The sequence below is a fragment of the Diadema setosum genome, chromosome 20 (genome assembly GCF_964275005.1).
Source record: "Diadema setosum chromosome 20, eeDiaSeto1, whole genome shotgun sequence".
In the NCBI taxonomy this organism is placed as follows: Eukaryota; Metazoa; Echinodermata; class Echinoidea; order Diadematoida; family Diadematidae; genus Diadema; species Diadema setosum.
The window spans coordinates 30,295,741-30,308,776 of NC_092704.1; the positions used below are offsets into that span (position 1 = coordinate 30,295,741).

The 13,036-nt window shown below is 38.5% G+C and overlaps 1 protein-coding gene across 2 annotated transcripts in view; it reads left to right on the plus strand.

Moving 5' to 3' along the window:
* Positions 1-11,490, plus strand: part of LOC140243351 (sushi repeat-containing protein SRPX-like) — a 77,700-nt gene extending 66,210 nt beyond the window's left edge. Inside the window, exons 1-2 of one of the 2 annotated variants that reach the window (XR_011902234.1) lie at positions 7,481-7,519; positions 11,248-11,359. Coding sequence is in view for 1 of the 2 variants with exons in the window: in XM_072323025.1 (XP_072179126.1) it covers positions 11,248-11,402 (155 nt within the window). In the remaining variant the exon portion in view is untranslated. Of the gene's footprint in view, positions 1-7,480; positions 7,520-11,247 lie in introns of those variants that run through there. The other variant, XM_072323025.1, reaches the window with a different exon arrangement.
* Positions 11,491-13,036: the final 1,546 nt, after the last annotated feature.

A 13,036-nucleotide genomic window follows, 5' to 3' on the forward strand; every position in this document is an offset into this window, starting at 1 on the left:
CGATCCATGAGATTTGCATACGTGCCTTTCGAATTCGTGAAACAGGCATTCAAATTGGCACGTGCTCTTCAGTCATTCAAAATCGCCAGCACTGGCGAAAGGGGTACTTCAGTCATTTAATTTCGCATATGGGCAGTCAAATTCCTAACATGTTCAATCAAATTAATGTCATGTTTTTCTTTTTTGAAAGGTTGATAACATTTAAACGCGTATTTCTATGTGACTTATTGTTTCATCCACGCACTGTTAAGCAGTAAAAGTATCGTATTTTTGACCATTACTCGAGTCTGCTGTTCTGTAACGCCCCTTTTCTTTCATACATGCCATTTAGGCCTACATGTACCAACACTATTATATAGTTTAACTTCATCTTCTTCCAGTCATGACGGCACAAGTTAGATACACACGTATTACAATTTTCTCAAGGGGACAGAAAAAAGAATTATAGGAATATTTGATGATCATAACCTTGACTTCCTAGAACTGGCCGACATACGGAATAAAGCGCTCAACGGCGAGATAAGTTGTGGCCACGCACATATTGCATTATCTTCGGACTTGAAGAGTCACTAAGCACATTAAAGAAAGAAAATGTTGCCAAAATGTCTAAAATGAGTACGAAAATATGAAATGTAATGACGCTTGGAAAACAATAACTACATAAAAAAAAATAAAGAAAGAACCAGACCATAAACATGCGTGCTAAATTGACTGCAAAAGATGTTAAATTGATTGCCAAAAATGAATTTGAATGAACGAGAGCAGCATGCCCGTGATCACGTGACTATCATTCTAAACTGAATGAACGAATAACGAAATGGTGCTTGTTTTACGAATTTCAATTGAAAAGTGTTAATTAGAATGAGGCTAAAGGTAATTTGAATGCTCCAACATGAATTTGAACGAAGAGATCATAAAATTGAACTACCGAACATGCGGATTGTCATCTATGCTATAGTTTGCTAAATTGAATGCAGCAATTAGGAACTGGACTGACAAAAGTGCGAAATTGGCCGGGAAAACCTATAGTTGATAGAAGAACACTTCCTATTTTGAAACCGCAATCATCAATTCTCGCGCAGGCGTTTCGATTCTGTAGTCATTTTTCCTGAAAAAACGATGATAAAGACTGATCACTCTGTTTGTGAGCCACTCAAAAAGGTACCCCAAAAAATGCATTCACTTGCATTCATTCATTTTATCCGTTTTCAGTAGTTATTTTGGACGCATTCGTTATCGTTATCGGCTTCACTATCGCTCAGTCAAGTAGGATATCAGTGCCCAAAAGTTACAGATTTTGTAAATCACAAATTTTCATGGAGATCAAAGCGCCTGCACGAAGATTGATTATCATTGTGTCAAATAGAATTTGAGGTGTTTTTTCCTATTGAATAATGTAAGGATTTCATTCAGTCGCTCATATCTTTTTAAATAAGAGACAATTTTGTAGCACTCTGTCTGCCGGGACACCATATTTTAATAGGTTCGTTCATATTATACATTCAATATTGGCATTGGATGTGAAGAATAGCAAATCAAAGTTTGATGTCTCATAAAAAAAAAAAAAAAAAAAAAAATGTTACACCGCCACGCTTCGTAAGTGCATTACATATAGGTGGGCTGAAATTAATTTGGTCTAAAATGAAACATAGGCCTATATGCCCATAAATGCACCATTATATAGAGTTAAAAAAATGACTGTTCTACAACCCTATTGAGTCGTGTTATCTTTGTCATTATTGTTCTCATTATTTAAGAATGAAAAAGTGAATGAAAAATATGTATGTATTCATTGATAAAGTATAAGCCCAAGAGTGTGTAAAAGAAAATGCATGTATCACATTAATTTCTAAATTCATGAAGTGTGCTGATATGTGGAACAGAGTACATTATTATGAAAATTAAAACAGTATAACATTTTGTATTAGCAAAAATGATGAAAATCTTGGTTGTTTATTGTTTTTTTTTTGTCAACTCATCCCAGCCAATCGATATCAAAATGGACTTCAAGCAATGTACATACAACTCTCAATAAAAATAACATTATTAAGCGAAGCAAAAGTGTAATATCTACGTAAATAAAAGTAAAGTAAGTCACTGAGCATTTATGAATCTAAGTTACAACTACTGTTTTAACACGTCAGCGTAAGAAAAAAAAATTATATCAACGTAATCAACTTCAACTTTGAAACAGACAAGCTAGCAAAAGAATTCAAGAAACATTTCTCAGTTTATAACTAAAGTAAATAATTTCTTTTCACGTTACAGTCATATTGCCAGAATACCGAATTTTTTTCAGTTTCAGTCGTGTTTCCTTTCTTTCTTCTGAAATTTTTGTCTGGAAAGTCTAATTCTGCCATGTCTGTTTAGGATTTGTTGTCTTTTCTCTCTTCGTGGCCCTTTTCTTACATAGTAACACCCTGGAATGGTACGTTCCCACTGCCGATCAGATCAACTCGATCAATCCCGATCAAGCTTTTTTGGACTGGTCGGGCTCGCTCGGCATTGGTATTCGGGGTCGATCTACCTTGATCGGCATCGCTCCGGCTTCCTTCACGATAATTTTGGACATGTCCAAAATATTCGAGTAGGAAGCCCGAACACCAACAGCTCGGGTAGTGATCGAGAAGAGATCGAGCTGATCGGGAATCGGTCGTATAGAAATCTAGTGTGGTCGGGACCGATTTTTCCCCGAGCACAGTTCCCGATCATCTCGAGTTATACTCGAATGCTACACGATTGATTTTAGATCATCTCGATCCAGGATTCATCAGTTTCATGAATAACTCGACCGCTACACGACCGATACAGGACTGCTGTCGATTGATACTCGACTAAACTCGATCATGCTTCGACCGGCACTCGATCAAATACCGAGCACTTTTTTTCTTTAACACTCGTTTATTGTTCATGAAAAATATAATCATTATGCAGTCCTTGGTCACGTTAAAAAGTTAAATGTCGTCAGTATCTTCAGCCACTCCTGGCCCACTGAAGAAAAGAAAAGGGCCACGAAGAGAGAAAAGACAACAAATCCTAAACAGACATGGCAGAATTAGACTTTCCAGACAAAAATTTCAGAAGAAAGAAAGGAAACACGACTGAAACTGAAAAAAATTCGGTATTCTGGCAATATGACTGTAACGTGAAAAGAAATTATTTACTTTAGTTATAAACTGAGAAATGTTTCTTGAATTCTTTTGCTAGCTTGTCTGTTTCAAAGTTGAAGTTGATTACGTTGATATAATTTTTTTTTCTTACGCTGACGTGTTAAAACAGTAGTTGTAACTTAGATTCATAAATGCTCAGTGACTTACTTTACTTTTATTTACGTAGATATTACACTTTTGCTTCGCTTAATAATGTTATTTTTATTGAGAGTTGTATGTACATTGCTTGAAGTCCATTTTGATATCGATTGGCTGGGATGAGTTGACAAAAAAAAAAAAAATAAACAACCAAGATTTTCATCATTTTTGCTAATACAAAATGTTATACTGTTTTAATTTTCATAATAATGTACTCTGTTCCACATATCAGCACACTTCATGAATTTAGAAATTAATGTGATACATGCATTTTCTTTTACACACTCTTGGGCTTATACTTTATCAATGAATACATACATATTTTTCATTCACTTTTTCATTCTTAAATAATGAGAACAACAATGACAAAGATAACACGACTCAATAGGGTTGTAGAACAGTCATTTTTTTAACTCTATATAATGGTGCATTTATGGGCATATAGGCCTATGTTTCATTTTAGACCAAATTAATTTCAGCCCACCTATATGTAATGCACTTACGAAGCGTGGCGGTGTAACATTTTTTTTTTTTTTTTTTTTATGAGACATCAAACTTTGATTTGCTATTCTTCACATCCAATGCCAATATTGAATGTATAATATGAACGAACCTATTAAAATATGGTGTCCCGGCAGACAGAGTGCTACAAAATTGTCTCTTATTTAAAAAGATATGAGCGACTGAATGAAATCCTTACATTATTCAATAGGAAAAAACACCTCAAATTCTATTTGACACAATGATAATCAATCTTCGTGCAGGCGCTTTGATCTCCATGAAAATTTGTGATTTACAAAATCTGTAACTTTTGGGCACTGATATCCTACTTGACTGAGCGATAGTGAAGCCGATAACGATAACGAATGCGTCCAAAATAACTACTGAAAACGGATAAAATGAATGAATGCAAGTGAATGCATTTTTTGGGGTACCTTTTTGAGTGGCTCACAAACAGAGTGATCAGTCTTTATCATCGTTTTTTCAGGAAAAATGACTACAGAATCGAAACGCCTGCGCGAGAATTGATGATTGCGGTTTCAAAATAGGAAGTGTTCTTCTATCAACTATAGGTTTTCCCGGCCAATTTCGCACTTTTGTCAGTCCAGTTCCTAATTGCTGCATTCAATTTAGCAAACTATAGCATAGATGACAATCCGCATGTTCGGTAGTTCAATTTTATGATCTCTTCGTTCAAATTCATGTTGGAGCATTCAAATTACCTTTAGCCTCATTCTAATTAACACTTTTCAATTGAAATTCGTAAAACAAGCACCATTTCGTTATTCGTTCATTCAGTTTAGAATGATAGTCACGTGATCACGGGCATGCTGCTCTCGTTCATTCAAATTCATTTTTGGCAATCAATTTAACATCTTTTGCAGTCAATTTAGCACGCATGTTTATGGTCTGGTTCTTTCTTTATTTTTTTTTATGTAGTTATTGTTTTCCAAGCGTCATTACATTTCATATTTTCGTACTCATTTTAGACATTTTGGCAACATTTTCTTTCTTTAATGTGCTTAGTGACTCTTCAAGTCCGAAGATAATGCAATATGTGCGTGGCCACAACTTATCTCGCCGTTGAGCGCTTTATTCCGTATGTCGGCCAGTTCTAGGAAGTCAAGGTTATGATCATCAAATATTCCTATAATTCTTTTTTCTGTCCCCTTGAGAAAATTGTAATACGTGTGTATCTAACTTGTGCCGTCATGACTGGAAGAAGATGAAGTTAAACTATATAATAGTGTTGGTACATGTAGGCCTAAATGGCATGTATGAAAGAAAAGGGGCGTTACAGAACAGCAGACTCGAGTAATGGTCAAAAATACGATACTTTTACTGCTTAACAGTGCGTGGATGAAACAATAAGTCACATAGAAATACGCGTTTAAATGTTATCAACCTTTCAAAAAAGAAAAACATGACATTAATTTGATTGAACATGTTAGGAATTTGACTGCCCATATGCGAAATTAAATGACTGAAGTACCCCTTTCGCCAGTGCTGGCGATTTTGAATGACTGAAGAGCACGTGCCAATTTGAATGCCTGTTTCACGAATTCGAAAGGCACGTATGCAAATCTCATGGATCGGAATGCTAATTGAACGAGCAACTTGCAATTTTGAATGACAGAATGTGCAGTGACGAGGATTTCGCTAAATTGAATGAACCTTTTATCAAATGGACTGACAAAAGTGTGAAATTGGCCGGGAAAACCTATGCTAAAGATAATTATTTCTTTCGTTCATTCATGCTTTTGCAATTAATAGTCAGTTTTATAACACTCTTTTGGGCCATGCCGTATTCAAGTGTAAATACTGAATTGTCTTATATAACCAAACGAATAACTGTAACCAATTCTTCTTTCACTCGATCACTGTACGAACCTGCCGACCCGTTCGATGCAAGATCTTACACAGATCGTGTCATGTCGAGCTGGTCTAAGAAGTCTAGTAGAAATCGAGTATTGACCGTGTAGCGATCGTGTATTGATTGTGTGTAGATCGGGATGTTCGAGTAGAGAGCTATGTGGTTGTCGAGGAGAGATTCTGGAGATGTCGAGAATGGTCGGGTGTGGATCGTACAAGATCGAATAGCGGTCGGGAAGGGATCGTGTTGAAGGACGATCGAGCATTTGGTCGGGATTGCTCTGGTAAAAATAGGTCATCGGGATTGATCTCGCTTGATCGAGTTGATCTGATCGGCAGTGGGAACGGGGTATTACGGTACGTATTTGTGTCCGTATGGGGTCGCTGCTGCGGTTAATGCTCTGTAGTACATGTATTCATTTTGTGCGATATGTTCAGGACTTTGTGTGTGTGTGTGTGTGTGTGAGAGAGAGAGAGAGAGAGAGAGTGTGTGTGTGTTTGTGTGTGCAGGCATATTCACTGTGTCCCATTCAAATTATTGTATTCCTAATTAAGGTTGAGGTGGGGGCCTTCAGTAAGTGTGTGTGTGTGCGTGTGTGTGTGTGTGTGTATTATTTTGTGTTTGTTATGGATGTGTATGTGTGTGTGTGTAGGCCTACTTGTGTTTGTTATGGATGTGTTATGGATGTGTATGTGTGTGTATTTATGTTTGTTAGGTATGTGTGTGTGTGTTTGTGTCATCCGTGCGCGTGCGCGCGCGCGCGCGTGTGTATGTGTGTGTACAAGTAATGATCCTCTGATCTCAAAATACACCAAATTCACTCTGAAGCTACCTTTTTTTTCAAGTAGCCTAGCTATACTTCTGTAAAAGTATGGCCATTTCCTCTGATTTCAGCGATTTTGCTACCCTTTTCACTATTCGCGCGTACATCGCCCGTCCGTGAAAAACAACCCCTTTTACACGTATTGTTTATACAGGACTTTTAATGGCAGTGTCCCCAGGGCTGTAGGTATGGGGGACCTGCCCCCCCCCCCCAAAAAAAAAAAAAAAAAATGCTGAATGAAAAATAATCACAGTATAGCAGTTCAGGGTGCCCCCTACAAAATTGCGAGGCCCCCGGTGCCCCCTACTGGAAAAATCCTAGCTATGCCATTGATTCCCGCCCCCGGGGTTATCTCCAAGTCGCGTTCACCACTCGATCAATCAGAGAGCTCCTAGTAATTAGCTGCGTAGCTGCACTTGAATTATCCGCGATGAACAATCAGCGCTCAGCGTATTAAAATTGATACACTACTGAGGAGATAATTATTTAGCTTTAACTTACGTTAAAAATAGCAATTATATTGCGTAACGCGTGGTTTTGTGAATGAGATTATCAAATTATCACTCAAATCGTTGATTTTCATCGCGTGTACGTCTTGCAAAGGAGCAAATGCGGCGTTGTCAACCCCGGTTGTCAACGCAACGGAACATTGCTAATACACAAGCGATTCGCACAGCACTGTACAAAGTTTTGCCACTCTTAGCAATGGCGGATCGGGCTCCATGCGATCACAGAGCCTTAACATGCGCGCGTATGACGAGTCCGCCCTCTAGTACGTATAATACAGCTCTATGATTCCACCCCAGTCACTGCCGACGCAATCTCATCTTGATTTTGGTTGCTCATAATTGACCAGGCAAGTTCCACGACAGAAAATAGTTGACACAATAAGTAGTGGCAGATGCATTTATACTTTAAATGATACTTATTTCATGTCAGTCACGTGTCTTACATTTTTTCCTTTAGACTTTGTGATCGGATCCAGCGTCAGCCCAACTCCAGGCCAAACAAAAGGTTTGTGCATTGTTGCAATCGCTTTCTAAATATTATAGTAGTAGTAGTAGCAGTAGTAGTAGTAGTAGCAGTAGCAGTAATTATTTGCAGCGTTTTTTTTTTTTTTTATGGGAATTCCGGTAGTATAATTCAGATCTGTCCTTGGAAAAGAAATAAAGAAAAACCAAGGCCGCCCAGATAAATAATGGACAAAATTAGTCACATGGGTTTACACACTCAAGTTCTCTAAAAAGTTTGTCTTGTCTGGGAGAGAAATCTTTTCTCAACCTACTGTCACAATTTGGCAGCTGGTTTAAAGTAAAACCAAACTTGAGATACAGCTGTACTAGAAGTTTTACTGGATCATATTTTGGGCACAGGTGTTGCTTTTGGTATAGGGTTAGAGTTTGGTTAGGGTTTAGGTTGATATTTGTGCACACCACACTTGAGTGACCTTAATTTTTCAAGGGGAACTTTGTACAAGACAAACGTTAGTCCGAAAAGACGGAGTGACGTTCAAGAAACTCAAAAGTAAAAATTTGATTGAAAATCAGATGAAAAATAAAGAAGTTATGAAATTGGGATGGATTTTTTTAAACGAAAATAGTTCTAGAACAGTCGATATGAATCATGCAAATAGCGAGTTGATAATGTCATAGCCTTACAAATTGCCATAATTATACTGATATATGGTTACTACCTAAATTCTTGAAATTTTCAGGTTTTCTGTTCAAAGGCGATTATATACCACAATATAAAAATCCGCATGCATAAATCGGCTTTGATATATCAGTTTACATATCGTTAAGTATGCTAAGGCTTAAATACTTGAGCTTAGATACTGAGTAAATTGCATGCAAAAAATAAATCCTCTTAAAGGGAAAGTTAGTGTCGAAGTGCTCATCTTTTGAATTACCTGAGAACATCACTGCACCTTGACGCGATGTGCATTTTAACGTAGTCGGTTGATACTAAGAAATCGACCCAAAATACGCGAAATTATGATACAAAGAAGAAGAAGAAGAAGAAGTTGAGTACATTCTCTACCCAATCAGACATATTTTATGACGTCACTGCCGACGCCTCACTAAGATAACTTTTGCTATTGACCCTGTTGCGACACGGATTGTCGCCCCTACACGGATTGTCGCCTCCTGCTCGGGGCGACAATCCGTGACGGGCGTTGGCGGCACGGATTGTCGCCCCCTACACGGATTGTCGCCTGGCGACAATCCGTGACGCTTGTGCAGTTCCCAGTTTTTGACCTCGAAGGCGACAATCCGTGTGGGCAAAAAAATTGTTGCGACACGGATTGTCGCCCCGTCACGGATTGTCGCCCCGGTCGCGGGGTGCTTCCTCCGGTGTTAAGCTTTGGTGGGATGGGTATGACTGTTAAGTTATGCGTATGTGTGTGTGTGTGTGTGTGTGTGTGTGTGTGTGAGTGTGTATTGTGAGCTGCATGATATGTGGTGTGTATGATTTGTTGTGTGTGTGTGTATGTGTGTGTGTTTGGAGTTTAGTAATACAATATGTAGAAACTGTGCATGTGTGGTGGTTGTATAGTGGTAGTGGTTTGTTTGTCTGTGTGTATACGTGTGCCTGTATGCTTACGTGTGTATGTGGAATATAGTGGCGCTACTGTGGCAATACAAACGCCTTCCCAGTGTATGAGCACGTGTTTAAAGAATTCACACCCGCGTTGATCTAAAAATAGTATGGGTGTGTCAAACAATATCAGCGGTGAGGCGGGCTAGGCGAGAGAGAGACCGAGAGAAAATAAATACGAGGGAGGTACCCTCCCCAAATGTTATTTGTCTTTGTTCATTTTTCACTGCAGTCATTTTCTTCCATCAGTCTTATAAACTAGAACGTCCATGCCACTATTCTTTGTCCCAGAATAGGTTTGGCATGCTTTATGCATGAGCGAATAATTTCCACACGCCGTAAAAAAATTGTCAATCGTTACTTGATTTTAGCACAAACGAACTGCCATTGCACACCGCTAATACATACGTAATACAAACAAACACCAACAAACACTCAAACAAACCTCATCATGCAAATAAACCAACTCAACACTTTTTCCCTTGATATTTATTGATTTCATTCAAATCATTCATAAATCGACCCATTCTGGGTGCAACATGAACAAAAAAAGTTACAAATGGCAATTCGAAACACAAACAAATCCATTTGTCAATTTATACCACAAATAATCTCACTTCAACATAGATAACTCGATTAAAGACCAACCCTACTAATAATTTCTTCACGAGAAAGTTTTGACATGACCTGATTGTATAGGGCCCTACCAAACCTATATTCCTTGAATATATTGGTTTGGATCATGTAATACCTTCTTACTTACAAAGGCATATATACATAAAAAAAAAAAACACACACAAATACATTACACAAATCTAGAATGAAATCAGTCATAAAAAACCCGACCACCCCCTCCCCGCCCCAACCGAAACAAATCTAGAGCCTACATCTATCCTAATATCAAATCCTACCAACATCCGTCATACCATTTATAACTATCCTTCTTCAAATCCAATCCCCAACCCACCAACCCCTGATTAAACAAAACCTAAATCATCCCACACCCACATTCACCGACCCAAATACATACATACATACACACACACACACACACACACACACACACGCTCACGAAGGTTCGTTATTCCGAAGTTTTGTTTTTTCCGAGTCATATCCGAAACACACAATTCCCTATACCTAGTGGTTCGTTGATCCAAAAATGAAATTTGGAATAACGAACTTTCGGAATAATGACCCTTCGGACGAATGAGCCTTCGGACGAATGAGCCTTCAGAATAACAAACTTTTGCAATAACGAAATGTAACCCCCTTCCCACATACCGACGCACACCCGAACCGATACCACATCCTTCCTGATGAAACGATTTCCCAATAATGATAAATAAGACATAATGGACCGTATGCAGAAAAGCAGCATCCGCCCGCACGCAAGCTCCACTCCGAATTCATATACAAATCTGCCAAACAAACTCATCAAATTCAAAGCTGCTGATAAAATCAATATCAACGTTTATGCCAGCAACAGCTTACTAGGTATCCCTCCCCACGCGCAGCTAAAAAACACATACGCAAAAAACTGACATAATAAACACATTCTTCCATCACACACACACACACACACACACACACACACACACGCACACACACACACGCACAAACGGACACTAAATTATCATGTGCACGCGCACATACACACTTCCTTGAAACCTCACCATGACTTTTTACATGGCATGTTTGCATGAATGTAGCCATGTAAGTTATGTGTTAGTATTTCAATGATTATGTCCAGAACGATATTACCCAGCAAAATGTGCTTCGAGGGCGGGCGACAATCCGTGTAGGGGGCGACAATCCGTGCCGCCAACGCCCGTCACGGATTGTCGCCCCGAGCAGGAGGCGACAATCCGTGTAGGGGCGACAATCCGTGTCGCAACAGACCCTTTATCAAATTAAGATACCATCCTGAACTCACTTTTCTCTGAACACATAACGTATAGAAAACAGTCACACCAAAGTACAAAGGGCAATCATACCCCATACTAATCGCATCTTAATTTTGGTTGCCCATAATTGACAAGGCAACTTATACACGACGGAAAGTAGTTGACACAATAAGTATTTGCAGATGTCCTTTAAAAGTTACTTATTTCATGTCCGTCACTTGTCTTATATTTTTCCATTAGACTTGGTGATCGGATCCAGCGTCAGCCCTACTCCAGCCGGAACAGAACGTTCTTCCCCTTTTACAATTGTGCTTATATCAGTAATAGTAGTAGTGGTAGTAGTAGTAGTAGCGTTGATTGGAATTGTGTTAATAATCAGGAAATGTAGAAAATAAATGTGACCGCTCAGTACAAACCAGCAAAAAAAGACGCAAACAACAGCGCCACTATACGAAGTGAAAAAATCTTCTTTTCGCCATCATCGAGGCCACTGTGTGAAGTAAGGGGCCAAATTCACTACTTAAAGTGTACATACCTAGTACATACATACTGTGAGATTACATTGTTGTAATATTGTGTTGCCTTTTTTTGCCACCTCCTGTAACATTCCGTTTCCCCTGTATATCTTATATTTATGATAAAGTTGTAGAGGTTCCCCCATTACTATTCTTACATACATGTAAACATCAGTACAGAAAAAAGTTATGATTTCATGCCAATTTAAACGTGCTCGTACTTCTTTCAGATAGGTTCCTTAGTATCATTCAATGCTGAAGAAAACATAACAATCTTGCTTTTTATACGGCATCATGCCATCACCTGACGTGCTGTAAAAGACAAGTAAGTAGATGAAATGATTCATATTCGTTGCCAATAAGCTTCAAAGATGGGTCCGCTGATGGGGGCGCTGATGGGGGCGCTGTGGCATAGTGGATAAGACTCCCGACTCCCGTTCGGAGGACCTGAGTTCGAATCCCGCCCAGTGCTTACGTCCTTGTTCAAGATGTTTTACCCACTCTCGACCCAGGTGTATAAATGGGTACCTAGCAACGCTGGGGTAATAATGATGGCAGGGCCCTCTGGGAGAGCAGTGGCAACACTGAAGAGGCTATACCCTGGGTAAATAAAACCTAATTAGGCCTATTATTGTTATTAAAGAGAAGAAATGCAAATGAAACAAGATTGGTCTTACTGGAAATTTTATTGTGTATTCTGTTCGGCATTAGAAAAAACAAATTCTTTTCAGCTACAAGTAGATATGTTTTGTTTTGGAAGGTTCACTAGCTGCATTTACAATGACTGACCAATCAGTGCGGAAGTTCTCCTTGCGGTAGAATGTATCTTCAGTTATTACTTTTTTACTTTTTTCCATTCAAAATATTTCAGCTGATTTTGAGCACCAGTTAATTCTTGATTTATCCAATCAAAAGAACTCACTGATGCTGACCATGGAGATGTAGACATGAATCAATTCCTCGTGTAGACAGATGTTAGACAAATTCTCAGTCAAAGACCAGTCAAAGAAATTTCTAGATTACACAGGGAATGAAATGTGTCATAGAGCGCTGAGATAAAAAGACCTACATCTAACCTGAAACATATATTGCGTTAAATAAGCAGATAAAAGGTAGCAAAGAACAGAATCAGTTCCGCACTGTTTTTAATAGTATTGACCATTATTCCCATTTCATTCAGTGCAGAAACATTATTTCTGTACATATGTATATGTACTGGATATCAAAGAATCTACAATAGCCGTTCTTAGCATAAAATAGAAATCATTTATGATAATCTGTACATATTTTGGGATTTTTGGAGAAAAATGAGGGGGTTTACGATTTTGATGCACTATCACGATAACTAAACACATGCATCATAAATACCCTTAATCACCTGTTCGACAAATTCAGTATGATGTACGTGATCTTTAATATGTAATAGCACTTGAAAAGTGTACTGTATCTGATGCAAGGTACTTGTACTATTTCTCTGGTTTGTCTTAGATATGTGAGTGTTTAAACGATTCTCT